General features: G+C 38.6%; 2 protein-coding genes across 2 annotated transcripts in view; both read left to right on the plus strand.

Moving 5' to 3' along the window:
• LOC105817456 (cAMP-specific 3',5'-cyclic phosphodiesterase 4A-like) overlaps positions 1 to 6,959 on the plus strand; it is a 155,225-nt gene extending 148,266 nt beyond the window's left edge. The window contains exon 6 of the mRNA XM_012653147.1: positions 6,679 to 6,959. Coding sequence (XP_012508601.1) covers positions 6,679 to 6,959 — 281 coding nt within the window. The remainder of the gene's footprint in view (positions 1 to 6,678) is intronic.
• Positions 6,960 to 7,586: 627 nt separating this feature from the next.
• Positions 7,587 to 16,241, plus strand: part of LOC105817457 (cAMP-specific 3',5'-cyclic phosphodiesterase 4D-like) — a 54,772-nt gene continuing 46,117 nt past the window's right edge. Inside the window, exons 1-2 of the mRNA XM_012653148.1 lie at positions 7,587 to 7,636; positions 7,723 to 7,771. Coding sequence (XP_012508602.1) covers positions 7,587 to 7,636; positions 7,723 to 7,771 — 99 coding nt within the window. The remainder of the gene's footprint in view (positions 7,637 to 7,722; positions 7,772 to 16,241) is intronic.

The following is a 16,241-nucleotide window of genomic DNA, read 5'->3' on the forward strand; positions in this document are numbered from 1 at the left end:
TCACTCCTTTGCTCAAGAACCTGCTGCCCAAACTCCTTCCTACTTATTATATTAATTTATATTTCTTGTGTTCACATAGACTTTTTTTTTAGCTGGATTTTCAATATCTTTCCAAACTCACTTTTATTCCCACCTAAGACTATCCCATCTAAGGCTGCCCTTCCTAGCCAATTCTTTCACCTGGACACAATTTGCTGCCTTCTGTCTCTATAATTTTTCTTATATTATTTTTATATTTATGTCTAGGCCTTTTTATACATGTCTAGAATTCCTGACCTTTACAGGGACTCCACACATATTTGTGAGTGATTAACCAATAAGTATGCTTGTTTGCTATCAAATAAGAAGCAGTCATTGACAAAGATAAAGATACAAAGACTATGTTATACCTTAAGCTTGATGTATATGATGAAAACTAAGATATCCTCTTATCAATCCCCCCCACAGGAATAAAATTGATTCCTAAAGCAACAAGAGTATGCAAATAACATACATAGTTCTAATACTTTTTTAAAAGCCTGCTTGCAAATTTTTTTATTGTTACTTTATTGAAACAACTTCTCAGACAAAAACTTCCTCACTAGTATTCTTTAACACCCCCTTAAGTCTTGTGTTGTTGAAATAGGAGCTTGGAATGAAAATTATCTTAGCATTAACTGCAGGTATATACATTCTATGTTGAATACCAACAGCAAAGCCTTGATATTTGTCTTAGTTAGCTCAAGCTGCTATAACCAAACACCATTAACTGGGCTGCTTAAACAATAAACATTTATTTTTCACGGTTCTGGAGGCAGGAAGTCTGAAATCAGGGTGCCAGCATGGTCAGGTTCTGGTGAAGGCCCTCTTCTGGGTTGTAAACTGCCTCCTAGACTCCTGATTGTGTCTACATGGCAAAAAGAGAACAAGCTTGCTCTCTGACCTTTTCTTCTTATAAGGGCACTAATCCCATTTATGAGGGCTCCACCCTCATGACCTAATCACCTCCCAATGGCTCTACCTCCAAATACCATCACATTGGGGATTAGATTTCAACATATGAATTTTGGGGAGGCACAAACATTCAGTCCATAACAATATTCTCCTTCGAAATTCCCCCCCTTTTTTTTTTCTGAGAGGTTCTTCTCCTACCTTTCTGTAGTTTCTCCTTCCCCTTCAGGCATTGCCTAAGACTTTCTCCTTATCTGATCACCAGCCTCTTTACTGGTCTTTACTTTTCCAATCCTCCTTTTACACCATTCCCAGAGTAATTTCTAAAATGCACATCTGACCATGTGATGCCCTAGCTTAGATTTTTAATGGTTCCTTGAGAAAAAAAAACCAAAAAACCATAAACTCTTAGAATAGTATACAAGCCCTCCAAGACTACTTCTCCATCTTTATCTTTGCCCATTGCCTGATCTAAACTTTACATCCTTATCTGCTCATAGCTACCTAAATGGCCTATATTCTCCAGTTGGACTCCTTCAGACTGAATCTCTGCCTCTTCTCTTGAATTTATTTTTTCTTTCTGCCCACCCTAAAAACTGCTCCAGGTAACTATTACATTTCTGGACCCCTAGGTTTTTCCTAGGTATTAGTTGATAGGCTCATTTGAATTAATAGAATTATTTGCATTTAAGTTAGAGACTTAAGTCCAGAGGGAAGGGAAGATTAAATGGAGGAGGAAGGGAAACAAATCTATTAGATAAGCAATGCAAGTTTATTTAACTCTCAATCTCTCACTTGAACTAAAATAACCTAAAGCTTCTTGTTATTATCTTCAATCTCTAGGTGAAACAAATAAAATCCCAGAAAGATTAGGTGAATTGCCTGGAATGGTGGCTTATATGTAGTAGAATAGAGATGGGAAACTTTTCCCACTCTTCTAGTTTCCTTCAAGGAATAATATTGCTGATAGGTAAACACATGTCACACAGAGCCCCCAACCCAGATGTCTAATTAAACATGGCTATTCCAATGCCTTTGACAGAGCCCTCCCTATTTTTACATTGGGTTCCAAAAGCCTTATCCTTTTTCTCTGGCTCTTCTCTTCAATGTCAGCTCAGGCAGACATTTCTGCTTGGGCCATCCTTGCCTTCAAGCTCAATCCCTTTGGTGAATTCAATCAAAACAAACTCCTGAGCTCAAACAATCCGCCCTCCTCGGCCTCCCAGAGTGCTAGGATTACAGGCGTGAGCCACCGCGCCTGGCCTGCGAAGGTTGTAGTTTTTAAGAACAAGAAGCCCACCCCCTATCAAGTCACAGTGGGCCTGATATATCGTGGGAACTTATGCCTATGTAGGATTTTATTACAGAGATAGATAAGAATGATCATTAGAGAAGCAAATGGTCTATAAATTATTTAATTTTATTCTAGCAATAATATGGTCAAGGATAATGGTCTCACTGACTTCAACCTTACCTCCTTCAATCCCATTTATTGCACAATGCTAGAATTTCCCATCCAAAATAAAATCAGATCCCATATCATACAGCACTCTGAATCACTCAGTGGCTCCTAAGTTTACAGAGTCTAGAGCTCCTAGCTACAGATGCCTGACAAGACTTCTGCAGATTTTGCAGATTTCTCTAGCCTCCTTTTGCCTCAGCAAGTTCCTACTCAAGGAAATTTTCCTTTTTCTACATACACATACACAACTTGGTGGTCATGTGTTTGCTCATGTTGTTTTAACTTAAAACTCATTCCCACCCTCTTCACTTACTTTCTATTCCATTCTTTAGGACTCAGCTTTTTCTCACTCTACCTCTGTCCCGGTCTGATTTAAATAGCCCTCTTTTACTGTCCTATAACCACTTGCTTCCTTCTGTCAGAATGCTTTCTACAGTCTAGTGTGCTGAAATTGTCTCCACTGCTAGATAAGGGACACACTCTCAGTGACCTTGTTTCTGCAGACTCTAATAAAGCATATGACACACAGTTGCTGCTAAATAAATGTCGAGTTACTAGTGGGACTAGAAGTCAGTGAAAGCCAATCCTGTGTTTATTTCATTTAAAAAATTTTACTAGCACTTTAGGCAGCACTAGAAAAAAAATTGTAGATGGCAGGAAGATTAAAAAAAAAACCCTCACAAAATTATGCGCAGCTCCACTTTGGAAGTTTTTTGAACTACTAAGTAAAATCATATATATTTTATAAGATTTTAGAAGACTTCAAAACAAGAACTTGATGCCAGAAATACACTTAGAAATGACAACAGCTTGCCACTGGCAAGCTCTGCTTAAACCTGTAACATGTACACATTGAAAGAGAATCCAAAGCCTTCATGTATTTCCCATCAGATAAAATGTATAGAGGAAAAATATTAAGTCAGCAAAAGTTAGAACTAACCTGCAAAAAAAGCAAACTCAAGAGTGACTAGCTCAAAGCAATACATGGTAAAACAGAAATCATTTTCTGCAGTTCTACCTACTTCAGACATTACCAACTCCTTCCTAAGGAACAAAGAGGGAATTTTGGTAGGAATTAGGAGAGGAGAAACTGGAATTGGTTAGGGAGATACATATTTAAGTAGTGCCCTTAGGAGCTGTTTAATGCAGTTTTTTTTTTATTTTTAAACCAATAGGTCTGTCTAGGAATTATGGCAAACTTATACAGACCTTCAGCAGACCTTCAAGTGTTGGCAAAGAAACCAACATCCACACAGTTACACCTCCTGTAGAGTAGATCCTTTTACCTCAATGGCCAACAGCACTCTATGTTGTGGGTGAGAGTAATGGGCTGAACATGTCACAAGAAAACAACCTCAACCTCTAGCTAACTGCTGTGGCTCTGAGGTGATTCCGTTTTTCCTTTTGAAAGGGGAGCTGCTGCTTCAGCATCTTCTCCTGGAGCCTCTGGAACGGTTTCAGGCCATGTGTCAAGGGAACCCTTGAGCCCATCACAATGACGGAAGCCAAGTGCTGGCTCGCAAGAATTGAGAACTGTCTGTTCACAAAAGAGCCTGAGCAGAACACGGGTGCCACACAGTTCCAGGGTGCCTTGAAGAAAGCCAATGCTGTATAGGAGGGGACTTCCAGGCTCAAGTTATTTCTTGGTTGCTGTTCCATAGCCCTCTCCTAGTTTTTAGGGAATTTAGCCAATAGTTTTTGCTTGGATTTTTTTTTCTCTCTTTAGTTCCTTGACTTAGCAAGATTTTGGACAGTTAAATAGAAGAGTTTTCATATATTTTTAAGGAGAGCCACAGTATATACTCCTCTCTGGGAGGAAAAGTATTTTATTAATGAATGCAGTATGTGTTCTTGGTAAAAGCCAAAATTAAACTGGCTCACTGTTTTTGTCTTGCTAGCTGTCGACATTTAGGTGTGTTGTTTGGTATGGTGACTCAATTTCCTGTGGGATAGCTGACAACTCCACATTGAAGCTTTTTTGGTAGGGATGAAAAGGTCAGTTACTTGATGTCTTAGAACATTTGGGGTTAAAATTCCTAAAAGTGAAGCTTTAATAATGATGCTGAAAACCTATGGCTAGCCATATTGCCTATTAACCTAGGAATTTGAAAAAAAAGTAATAGTTTCAGCTCTATGCTAATATCAGGAATAATTCTTCAATTGAGCAACAGTTTTACAGAATAAACTATTCTTTACTCTTTTGTTAATAATTATTTTCTTACTGGTTATATAAATGTGTTTTGGTGACTTATTTTTCACTCTTCAGATTTATACAATACATGCAAAAGATGTTAGAACTTAAAATACATGTTTACACCACATTATGATCATACCCAATCCTGATTGTCAAAATGGCTATAATGCATGACTTGGACATAAAATGGATATTCTGGAAAAAATTGCCCCTCTTGTCGTCGTACTACCTTCTCAAGAGCAAATCCTGTATCTAAGCACATAATGTCTTGAAGCATTAACCTGAAACTTTCTTGAATTACTTTTCCACATTAAAAAAAAAAAAGACTGAAATATAATACGTGGAGCCACATCCTGCTAGGTCAGAGGCCTGAATTTGTACTTTTGATTTCCGAAAAGCTTTGGGAAGTTGGTAAAGGTGGGGGAAGGGACTGTTTACTTACTTCCTGGGAGGTCCCCTGGGGCTCAGGCTTTGAGAAGTTGGAGTGCAGGGGAGAGGATATTGGAAAGCCAAAACTTAGAGAGGACTCCTGGCTTCCAGATGTAACCAGTGAGTGAAAAAATGGCAGTGAACAAATCTCAGAGACAATGGCTATGTGCATCTTTAACCCACTGGATATGCTAACTATGGACAATTCAAATGACCATAAAATAATTTTCTACATTCCTTTTTTATATAGTATAGGGAGGAAAAAAGCCCAAACCAAACCAAACCATATAATAGATACACTACCATGGCAACTTGATAATACTGTAATTGCATATGGAAGGTATTCAGTAAAATGAAAATGATTGTGTTATGGTCATAGGCTGAATTATTGCTCATGATCTTCAGGGTGTGGGATTACAAGGGACTTTCTAACGTCTGTGTTTAATGTTTCAATTTTTGTAACAACCATGTAATATTTTTACATTCTTATAATTAAGGAAAAGCTGTACAAAAAGGTATTTTATACTGACCATTTAAAATTATCTTTAAGGTTGTTTCATTTGTTAAGGAATAAAAGCTTCAGTCTTAAACTTTAATTCACCTGGCAAGGTTTAGGCAGTTGTTTGTTCACCTAAAGTATATATTTATAGAGGTTTTTGCAGGTAAAAAAAAGTAGAATAAAAAAGACAAATTTTAACCTAGAGTACTCAAAGTGAATAGTAAACAGTTCAAGAATTCTTGATAACAATAAGACACAGCGCACATGTAACAAATATCTTGAAAGTTATTCTTTCACAAATTTTATATAAAAATCTGTCTGGAAAATCCCAGAAGCCTGAGATTCAGTCCATGAATTTCTTTGTTGTGCCACTGATCATTTACGGAGTCTAAATTTCAAGGGGAGAATTTCTTCTTCATCAATACCTCAGATTTAAGACAAAGAAAAGGGATTCCACCACTTCATGTAAGCTCTTTAATATCTTCTATTGATAGTTTTATAAGACAGATTCTTGAGAATTTGAGTTTTTCCCCCTCTGAATGGTTTGCTTATCACACGCAAGTGTAGTGAAATTCTCCTGCAACTGACCAGTTTAGGAAGAGTGCCTGGTTCCCTGGGTTAGCTTTGGTAAGTAGAATCGGCTTCCCTGTGTTGCCTTTGGATATGGTCTTTTAATTTTCTCATGTTTGTAGTGTATTCCGCCCATGGTGGGCAGAAATACCCTGCCAGATTTTCTTCCTTGGCACCACAAGATCATCTTGGTCTTGTGCAATGTCACAGAGGAAGGGAGTACTTATGCAAGATGAGTGTAAACTCTCCTTTACCATGTGGTTCATTCACGTTGCTGTTACTTTAAGATAACTACTAGGCAATGCTTAATGTGAAAATGCAGCATATTGTCCTATCTGTGAATTCTAAAGCTTTCAGACCCCACAACATTGTATATTTTGCTTGCCTGTTTATGTCCACCCCAAAATTTAAAAGTCTGGTACTTAGTAAGGGCTGACCTAGGTACAGAAAGAATCTGGTCTTCATAGAAATGCTATTATTCCCACAACCCTGCCTCCTTGGAGTAGGTAAATCCTAAACCCTCAGAAACGGTTGCGCGGGTCCTAAATAACCCTGTTTGTGCCGCCTGCCGGTCTCTCCCATGAAACTTCGCAGGAAGCAGCGAGTGGTGGAAACGCGACGGCTCTGGCAGTCGGGGCGACCGGGAGGGGCAGCGGCTCGGCGGGGCGCGTGGGGTTCCCGCGGGGCAGGTGCGCGGCCGTGCGCGCCTGCGCGCCGGGTCCCTCCTGAGCCCCGCGGCGGGCGCGACCCCGGGCAGCGGGCTGCAGGCGCTCCACGCCGGGTTTTCCGCAGCTCTCCTGGCACAGGCAGCCCCACAGCAGCTCCACAGACACACACGCTCACGCCCGTGCCTCCCCGGCTGCGCTTCAAAGTGAGCGGCGCCGGGTTGCGCCGGGTGATGGCACGGCGAGGCGGCGCTGGGGCTGAGGGGAAGGACGCGGCGGGTGGCACGGACAGGCTGTTGCAATTCGGAATCTTTTTCAAGGGGGTTGAGGAGGAGCCAGGCAGCGCCGAGGGCCGTGAGGGGCGTGAGGGGGAGTGTTCCCGGAAAGCCGCGGCGATGGAGCCGCGCTGCGCCCGCCGCCCAAGGAGTTGAGAAAGAAAACAGGAAACGTGGTGGCCGCGCACCCGGCCGCGGCTGATTCATTCGCTTCAAGTGCCGCGCAGAAGGCTCTGCAGGCGGGGCGGGCTGGGGCCGGGGACCGAGGAGATCGGGCCGTGGACCAGAGCTCCTCCGCGGGGCGGGCACCGAGGCGCGCGCGCCAGCCTCTTCGCCATCCTCCAGAGAGGGGCTCCCGGACTAGGACTCGGGCCCGCCGCGCCGTCAAAAGTCGCATCGTGGTTTTTCCGCCCGTGTCCCCGTGTAAAAGTTCGTTTGCCGCTCTTCGCGCGCCCTTCTGGGAGGCCGACCGAGACGCCAAGCTGGAGAGACCTTGCCTTCCCGAGGCTGGCCGCCCCGCGAGCAGAGCCCGGGCCCCCGTCCTGCTGCCGGGCTCGGCAATATGAAGGAGCAGCCCTCATGTGCCAGCACCGGGCATCCGAGCATGGCGGGGTATGGCAGGATGGCCCCCTTTGAACTCACTGGCGGCCCCGTGAAGCGCTTGAGAACTGAGTCCCCCTTTCCCTGTCTCTTCGCAGAGGAGGCCTACCAGAAACTGGCCAGCGAGACCCTGGAGGAACTGGACTGGTGTCTGGACCAGCTAGAGACCCTACAGACTAGGCACTCTGTCAGTGAGATGGCCTCCAACAAGGTAAGCCCCAGTTCTGCTGTCCCTGACGCCCCTAAGCTGCTGATTCCCACGTTGGTGAAGCCACCAGTTCCTATGTCCCCGGGAAATATGAGAGAATTGTCACGCCAACTGCATGTTGGCTATTGTGCTCCTTTGGAGGAGGGTTCCTGTTTCCATGCTTTCCCTCTCTCTTCTATTCATTCCAGATAAATTAAACATTTTGCAGAAGCAACTTTGACATAGTTTGATTGAGTACCCCCAGAATACAGAGTTCCTAAGCGACATTTTGCCCTTGGAACCGAAATCCAGGAGGGTCTATTAGCATTGCTTGTTTAAAGGTGTTCTAGGGATTCCCAGTTGAAAATAAGAATTACTGGATGTCAGTGAAATCACTTGAATGTCACCACCTAGGGCAACCAAACTCAGAAGAGTTCACTGAACTTGGAACCTTAACCTCATTTATCTACTTGTCAAGGTACCCTGTAAGAACTGAGCCTTTCTTTATATATTTAGTTGGCCATATACATCCGCAGGAAATGTTAACAAAGTTAGAAGGTTCATTATAATCATTACCTTTGTTTCCATTAATCTTGGAGAGAAAATCCAGTTTTCTGAGGTCGTTCAGTTAGAAAGAGGCTTCAACTAGGCATTTGTGCCATATGTGCTAAGGTGCTGGTCTTGGCAGTTAATGTAGTTTTGGGATCTGAGAAGTAACCTTCAGCCTGAGACAGCCTTAAAATAGCCTGGAAGGCAAGGTAGAGTGTTTTCAGTTTTTATTTTCAGGAAAACCTGTTCCTTTTGTCTTTAGTTATGCAAGGCAATAATTGGGATTATGAATGTTTTTAATGACTATTTGGCTAAGGGGACAGGAAAAGAGGCATGTGCGTGTTGGATGCAGATGGCTGAGGGATTTCTCCAGTAAACACTGATAATGTTGTGTGGCAGTTAATAATAGTTGTCTCTTAAAGATATTTAAGTATTTTTGGCCCCCTATTTACAAGGTCAAGAAGGTTATATCATCTTACAGTTTATGTGTATATATCTTTCAATAACTGATGTTTTTTTCTTAAGCTTATCATAGTTTTTATCCCACCTGTTTTGTTTTCATGCAGTTTTTACAAAAAATACCATAGCATATCAGCTGATTGTCCTATCAGTTAATACTGTTTATATAGCATTGTTTGATAGCATTGTTTAAGGGAAAAGTTGGCTTCTAATAAATAAAATAAAAGCCCCCTCGCCCCCCCGCCTGCAGATACTGACCTACCCTTGGGCACACTGATGATTAAATACATAGTGCTTTTTCTGTTTGGGCCTCATTTCTAAATTTGGCACGTCTCCTCATCAGAATGACTGATTATTGCTCTTTTAAGGGGACTCTTACTCCCCACTGTGGCATAGGTACCATTGTTCTCTTGGGTAACGTATTTTTAGTTTTATAAAATTATATAGTTTTTTTCTTAATTTGATTCATAATAGCAGTAGACTTAAGCTGAATATCTCCAGTGTCCTAAATGCTGAATGGGAGCATTCTGCAGTGGGCCTAAGATCTTAATTCTATTGTCTGGTTGATTCTGTATAATAAAAGGAAGAGCAGAATCTGAAGGCATCTAGTGGTATGCAAACATTTGTTTATGTCTTCATATTCTTAATGATGAGCCCTGTGTTTGAACTTGAAAATTAATGTAAAATCTAATAATGTGTTGTAAATGACTTCAACTGTCAAGTAAGTAATTTATCTATACTTTGAGATAAGAAAAAACTTTAGGTCACAATAGTTGCTTAAAATGATTCTTTTGTTTTAAAGGCACCAAATGAGACAGTTTTATTTAAAATATTCATTGTGGAGGCCCCAAATTAGACTTTGAGTTAATTTACAGGTTTAGTATGGAACATGGGTTTATTTGGTTGAAGTGAAATCTAGGTAAAGTGAGATAATACCTTTTTCAAAATGTAGTCTTTCTAGCTGTGTTTGTGTTTTGTGGTTCAAAGATTATTGATGTGACACTTATTCTTAAAATTAAACTGAGCTCAGCTAAAGCTGTTGCTTCAACTTTTAATGCCCAAGCCACAGAATCTTCTATGCTGTCTTCAGTGCTGGGGAAAAAAAAATGTCCAAGCCATTAATTTCTTTTTAAACTCATTCATTCTAAGTAAGTGCTAAGCTCACATGACTTTTTATAGGACAAAAAGGGTTAGCATATATAGAAAAAAAGTTCTTGATGGAGGTTGTAAAGTTACCCTTCTGCTTAATAACAAGGGCATGAATAAGCCACATCCACAAGAGCCGTAAACTGAGTTGGGGCAGCTGATCTGAAGGCCATGTTAGTGATGCCGCACCTTCAGTCTTAACTGGAAATGTGTACATCACACGTCCACTTCATTGCTTGATATCTCTCTTAAATATGAATGAATCGGTCTGAAACATTGCTTTTCAGTTATTAGTTTTATTGCCATCCATTCTTTTCACATATACTTGTTTGAACCTAACAATGTTTTCAGTTTATCCTTTTTTTGCTTTTGAAAAATCATTACAATTTTCTGTGTTCTTGGGTTTTTAAAAATTTACTCTAGTAGATTAAAAAGCACAATGAAAACACTAGTATGAGATCAGAATTTTAAAGTGATGACAGAAAATACTTATTATGGAGACAGATTCGGGTGTTACAAAGAAGGAAATTGATTCCCCAAACCATTCGACAAATTGTGTTAACAAATTGTTCATATATTTCATAGATACTTTGATCAGAAGACTCTAACCCAATTAGCAGTTTTTAAAGATGCTTTAGAAGCAACTAGCTGTATTTCCTGTATTGTTATTACAATGTACATACTGCTTGTTGATAGTATTAAGGCAGGAAGATTATTGAATTCTTGGCCAAGGCCAAGGTTGGCTGTAACACATGTAGGATGCTTGTACCAAGCGGGGTAAGAGATTCCAGATGGCATTTAATTTGAGTGATTAAATCTACAGCATTTACTCTCATAAGCACATTAATCTGCCTGAGATTTGTATATATTTCCTCTGGAACCTCATTGCTACAGTTGAGGATGATTTTTTTTAGTGAGGTCTCAAAGCTTTGGAGGCAGACAGACCTGGAAGTTGAATCATGGTTTTGTTCCTTGCTAGCTGAGTTACGTTAGAGAAATACTTCAACTTTTTAGCTTCAGTTTCCTTAGCATAGTATGGGTATAATAATAGCTATTTTGAAAGATCAGTGTAAGAGTTCAAAAGAATATATATAAAACAGCTGGCTAATACAGTGTCTGACAATAGTGGGCACTACCAGTTATCACTTGTTACTGGTATTATTTGGGGTTCAGGTCAAACTTCATTGGTTGCCTACTTGGCTAAAAGTTTTTTTACCATTTAGTTTTAATTTATGCTAGACATTTAAAGTTTCGTGGATTTTTATAATATAATTCTTAGATAACTGTCTCAAGTGCACATGTCTGTATTATAAAAAATGCTTACATTATATTTACAATATTTTTGGCATAATATAGACATACACATATTAAAGTTCTAATTAGAAGTTTAGGCTTTTCTTAAATTCCAGTTACAGAGTGCCAGACAGAGGAGCTAAGTACTTTTTCTCTTTTACTCTAAAACTGAAAACACAGACCTTATTTAACTTTTATAACATGTAAAACATAATGGGAATTGGTGGGCAGATTTCCCTCCTATTGTTTAGATTTTGCAAAGCTAATGTACCTTTTTAGCAAAATACGTTTTAATGCAGAATAGTTTCACTATGTTTTTGGTTACCTTTCTCTCATGGAAGGTATATTGAGAATGGGAGCTGGTGGAGAGGAGAGACGACAGGGATCTGGACCTAAGGGCTTTCAAGGATTATGCCAGGGAAGCCTGTATAACCTTATCCTCTTGTGAGCTAATGATGCATGTTTCATCAGGCCTTTAGTGTGAATGCAGCGATGTTTGAAGGAGAAAACAAAATCATTTTGAGTTCTCCCCAAAACATACCACTATAAAAATGTGTTTTGTTTCTACTCTCTAATTTTGGGGGCAGTTTGAGGCTTGGCATTGCCGGAAACTACCATACTTTAAGCTGAAAGTCTGTCTTGAAGTTAGGATTCAAGCATCCTTCTAAGAGACTTGTTTTTCTATAGTTCATTCCAAATGTACTTAGGCCAGCTTTGCAAATGTGGTCATGACTTCTTTATGGAATTTATTTTGTATATTTGGTTTTTAGCAAACATCTCTAGCATGTTTCTGTTGCCTATAAATTAAACTGCTTTTCCAGGATGCTTTTTCTTAGTGTTTTCTCTGGCTACTCCCCCTACTGCTTTGCAGATGTCAATGCATAAAGTATACTACTAGCACTTTCTGTGACTGCTGATAGATTGTCCTATGGGCAAGAGGGGTGCTGGGATATAGGATATTCATAGAAGTGGCTAAATCTTAAGGTATTGCAGCATTATGTAAATACAAAATAACTCAGAATAGAAATACATGTTAAACTTTTGCAAAGAAGGAAGCCAAGTGAGTTGGAAAAGGCATTTTAATTTTATGAGAGAAAACAGCAACAGTTATTTTCCCAATTAAAATATTAAAACTTAGATAAAAGAATTGTGAAGAGTTAATCAACATGCCTAAAGGAAAACTTTAAATTTTAAAAGAAAATATCTTCTATAATAGAAACTCAACTTTTTGATGTTTTGGGTTTATCTGCTTTTTCATCCTCTTACTAAAGGTAGATTTGGGAAAGATTTGTGTAGCTTACCTATAATGCCTTAAAGTTAATATGAAGGGTTGGGAATCCTTGTTTTTATAATCAGTGTTGGGAAAAAAATACTTGCTTTGCTTTTAAGTAATAATAGAAGAGGGAGACACTTTGAAAGGAAATTTTTGTTTCGTTGAATAATAAAGCCCTTGACTTAACAAGGGCTTAACAAGACACTAACAAGACACTAAGGATTAAAACAATATCAATTTGTCTCTATTGTCATTAACTCAGTTCCTGTGTCAGTACTGAGTGACGATATGCTTAAATATTCCTAATATTCAATTATCAAAAACTTCTAATTTTTATAATTCAGTAAATTATTGCTATAGAACAGTCATCCCCAACCTTTTTGGCACCAGGGACCGGTTTCATGGAAGACAGTTTTTCCATGGATGGGAGTGGGAGGAGAGCATTGGGGACCACAGCTATAGAAATTGCTTTCAGTTATGTTTTGATGTGATTTATGAGATAATGGTAACTTCTGTCTGAGAGTATTATGAACTATCTCCGTTTTTGAAAAAAATTTCAAAACATAAGCCTTGTACTTTTCCCAATGTTATGGATAGATTAAATAAACTCTTTTTCCCCAAATAGCTAGGATGATAGATAATGCTTTTGTTGAGTTTAAGAAGATTTCTGTGATAGTCACATAGATTGTAGCTATTACTTACAATAACAAATATGTGATAGATGTGAAATGCTGTTAATGTCAAGATTTTCAATTGATCCATAAAATATATAGTTTGGTTTCTCTTTTGCAGCAGGAAAGACCAACTCTTTTCTTAAAACTGCAAATTGCTGGGGTTTATTTTGTGACAGAATAGCTCTGGCAGGACAGTATTTCTATACCTGGCTGCTTGTTGTAATAGTTTAATTGGCATTATTAGTCTGAGATCTTTCTAGAAAATAAAGAAATGAATAGCCCTTTATTTTCATATCCATACTAGTTTTGAAAGGCATTTTAAGAAGGCATTTTCTTTTATTAACTCTAACAAGGACGTGTGGATGAGCCTTGATATTTGCTTAAACAATAAATATTTATGCTGTGTTCGTTAGGAAATTAATTATGTTGGATTATCAACTACAGGTATAATAGGGTTATTGTCTGTTCCTCTCAGAAAATAGTTTATCTTTAAGAAAGTATTTTTTATTATTATTGTTTAGTATTCTGGGCTTTTGTTATTGTTTGCTGTACTTTGTATGTGATTAGGATAAATGGTATTTACTCCCTGACCTGGAGTATACATCAGTGATACTTATGGCAGCTTTATACAGTGGCAAGAACATAGATGTTTCTTCGTCAGGCAAACTTAACTTCAGATTCTAGCTCTGTTGTTTCCTACCCAATGTTTTGAGCAATAGACTTCACCTCTCTGAAGCTCAATTTCTTCATTTATAAATGGGGATAAAGAAAGGGGAAAATAAAATTGAAAAGTTGTCGATAGTATTGTCAATATAATGTATGCAAAACTCAGTTTGGTGCATAGCACACACTGGGTTCTCAGTAAGTTACGTGTGCTCACCTGACTAGAATATATACAAAAAAGAAAAATTAAAAAAAATCCATGTCCTATATTCTTTGCAAAGTAAGAACATAATGTTTCTTAGAAGAAAAAGATGACCTTTCTATTTTATAGCAGTTTAAATTAATGTTCAAACCTTGTTATTTCTGTGTACATTCATATCTGCTATTATATGTTGAATATTTCAATTTAAAGCAATTTACTTTTTATTAATATTCTTAAAAATTTATCTATTTATTTTTAATTGACATAACTGTGTATATTTACAAGGTTCAGTGTGATGTTTTGTGTCTACATCATAGAAAGATTCAATCAAGCTAATTAACACATCTATTCGCCTCACCAATTTAGCATTTTTTTGTGGTGAGAACATTAAAAACCTACTTTAGTGATTTTGAAACATACATTTTTAACTGTGGTCACCATGCAGTGCAATAGATCACTAAAACTTGTTCCTCCAATCTAGCTGAAACTTTGTACCCTTTGATAAACATCTTCCTTTTCCCTATTCTTTTCCCCTCTGTTCCAGCACCACTGGTAACCAACTTTCTACTCCGTTTCTATGAGATGGACATTTTTAGAATCCACATATGACTGATACCATTTATTAAAGATAATGTCTTTCTGTGCCTGGCTTATTTCACTTAGCATAATGTCTTCCATTTCCATCTGTGATGTCAAGAATGATAGAATTTCCTTCTTTTTTAAAGCTGTATGTTATTCCACTTTTTATATGTACCACACTTTCTTTATCCATTTATTCTACAGTCCCCAGCCCCAGGGCCATGGCCCAGTACTGGTCCATGGCCAGTTAGGAACCAGGCCATGCATTACCGCCTGATCCCCGACTCCTCCCACCCCGTCATGGAAAAATTATCTTCCATGAAACTGGTCCCTGGTCCCAAAATGGTTGGGGACACTGCATTTATCCACTGATGGATGCTTAGATTGCCTCCATATCTTGGTTATTGTGAATAATGCTGAAATGAATATGGGAGTGCAGATATCTTTTCAAAATACTGATTTCAATTGTTTGGAAGTATACCCAGAAGTAAAATTGCTAGATCATATTTTAATTCTATTTTTAGATGTTTGAGGAACCTCCATACTATCTTCCAAAATGGCTGTACTATATTAATACATTCCTACCAACAGTGTGCAAGGGATCTTTCTCCACATCCTCCCCAACACTGGTTGTCATTCATCTATGTGATGATAGCCATTCAAACAGGCATGAGGCGATATCTCATTGTGGTTTTAATTTGCATTATCCTGATGATCGGAGATGTTGAGCATTTTTCAGTATATCTTTTGGCCATTGATACCTCTTCTTTTGGGAAATGTCTGTTCAGATCCCTTGCCCATTTTTAAATTAGGTTATTGTTTTCTTGCTGTACAGTTGTTTGAGTTCCTTATGTATTTTGAATGCCAGCCCCTTATCAGATATATGGTTTGCCCATATTTTCTCCCAATTGATGGGTTGTCTCTTCACTCTGTTAATTGTTTTCTGGGCTGTGCAGAAGCTTTTTAGTTTGATGCAGTCCCATTTGGATATTTTTGCTCTGGTTGGCTGTGTTTTTAGAGTATTATGTAAGGAATCATTGCCCAGATGAATGTTGTAGAGATTTTCCCCTATGTTTTCTTCTAGTAGCTTTATAGTTTCAGGTTTTACACTTAAGCCTTTATATCATTTTGATTGATTTTTGTATCTGATATTAGATAAGGTTGCAATTTCATTCTTATGCAGGTGAATATTCCGTTTTCCCAGCACCATTTATTGCAGAAACTGTCCTTTCCCCATTGTGTGTTCTTGGCACCTTTGTCAAAAATCAATTGACTACAGATACTTTGGCTTATTTCTGGCCTTTCTATCCTGTTCCATTCGTCAGTGTGTCTGTTTTTATTGCCAGTACCATGCTGTTTTGATTACAGTAGCTTTATAGCATATTTTGAAATCAGGGAATATGATGCCTCTGGTTTTGTTCTTTTAGCTCAAGATTGCTTTGGCTATTAGGTCTTTTTTGGTTCTAGATGAATTCTAGGATTTTTTTTCTATTTCTATGAAAAATGACATTGGAAGTTTTATAGGCATTGCATTGAATCTTTAGATCATTTTGGGTAGTTTGGACATTATAACAATATTAATTCTTCTATAC

This window comes from Propithecus coquereli, unplaced genomic scaffold, assembly GCF_000956105.1.
Source record: "Propithecus coquereli isolate 6110/MARCELLA unplaced genomic scaffold, Pcoq_1.0 Scaffold415, whole genome shotgun sequence".
NCBI classification, from domain to species: domain Eukaryota; kingdom Metazoa; phylum Chordata; class Mammalia; order Primates; family Indriidae; genus Propithecus; species Propithecus coquereli.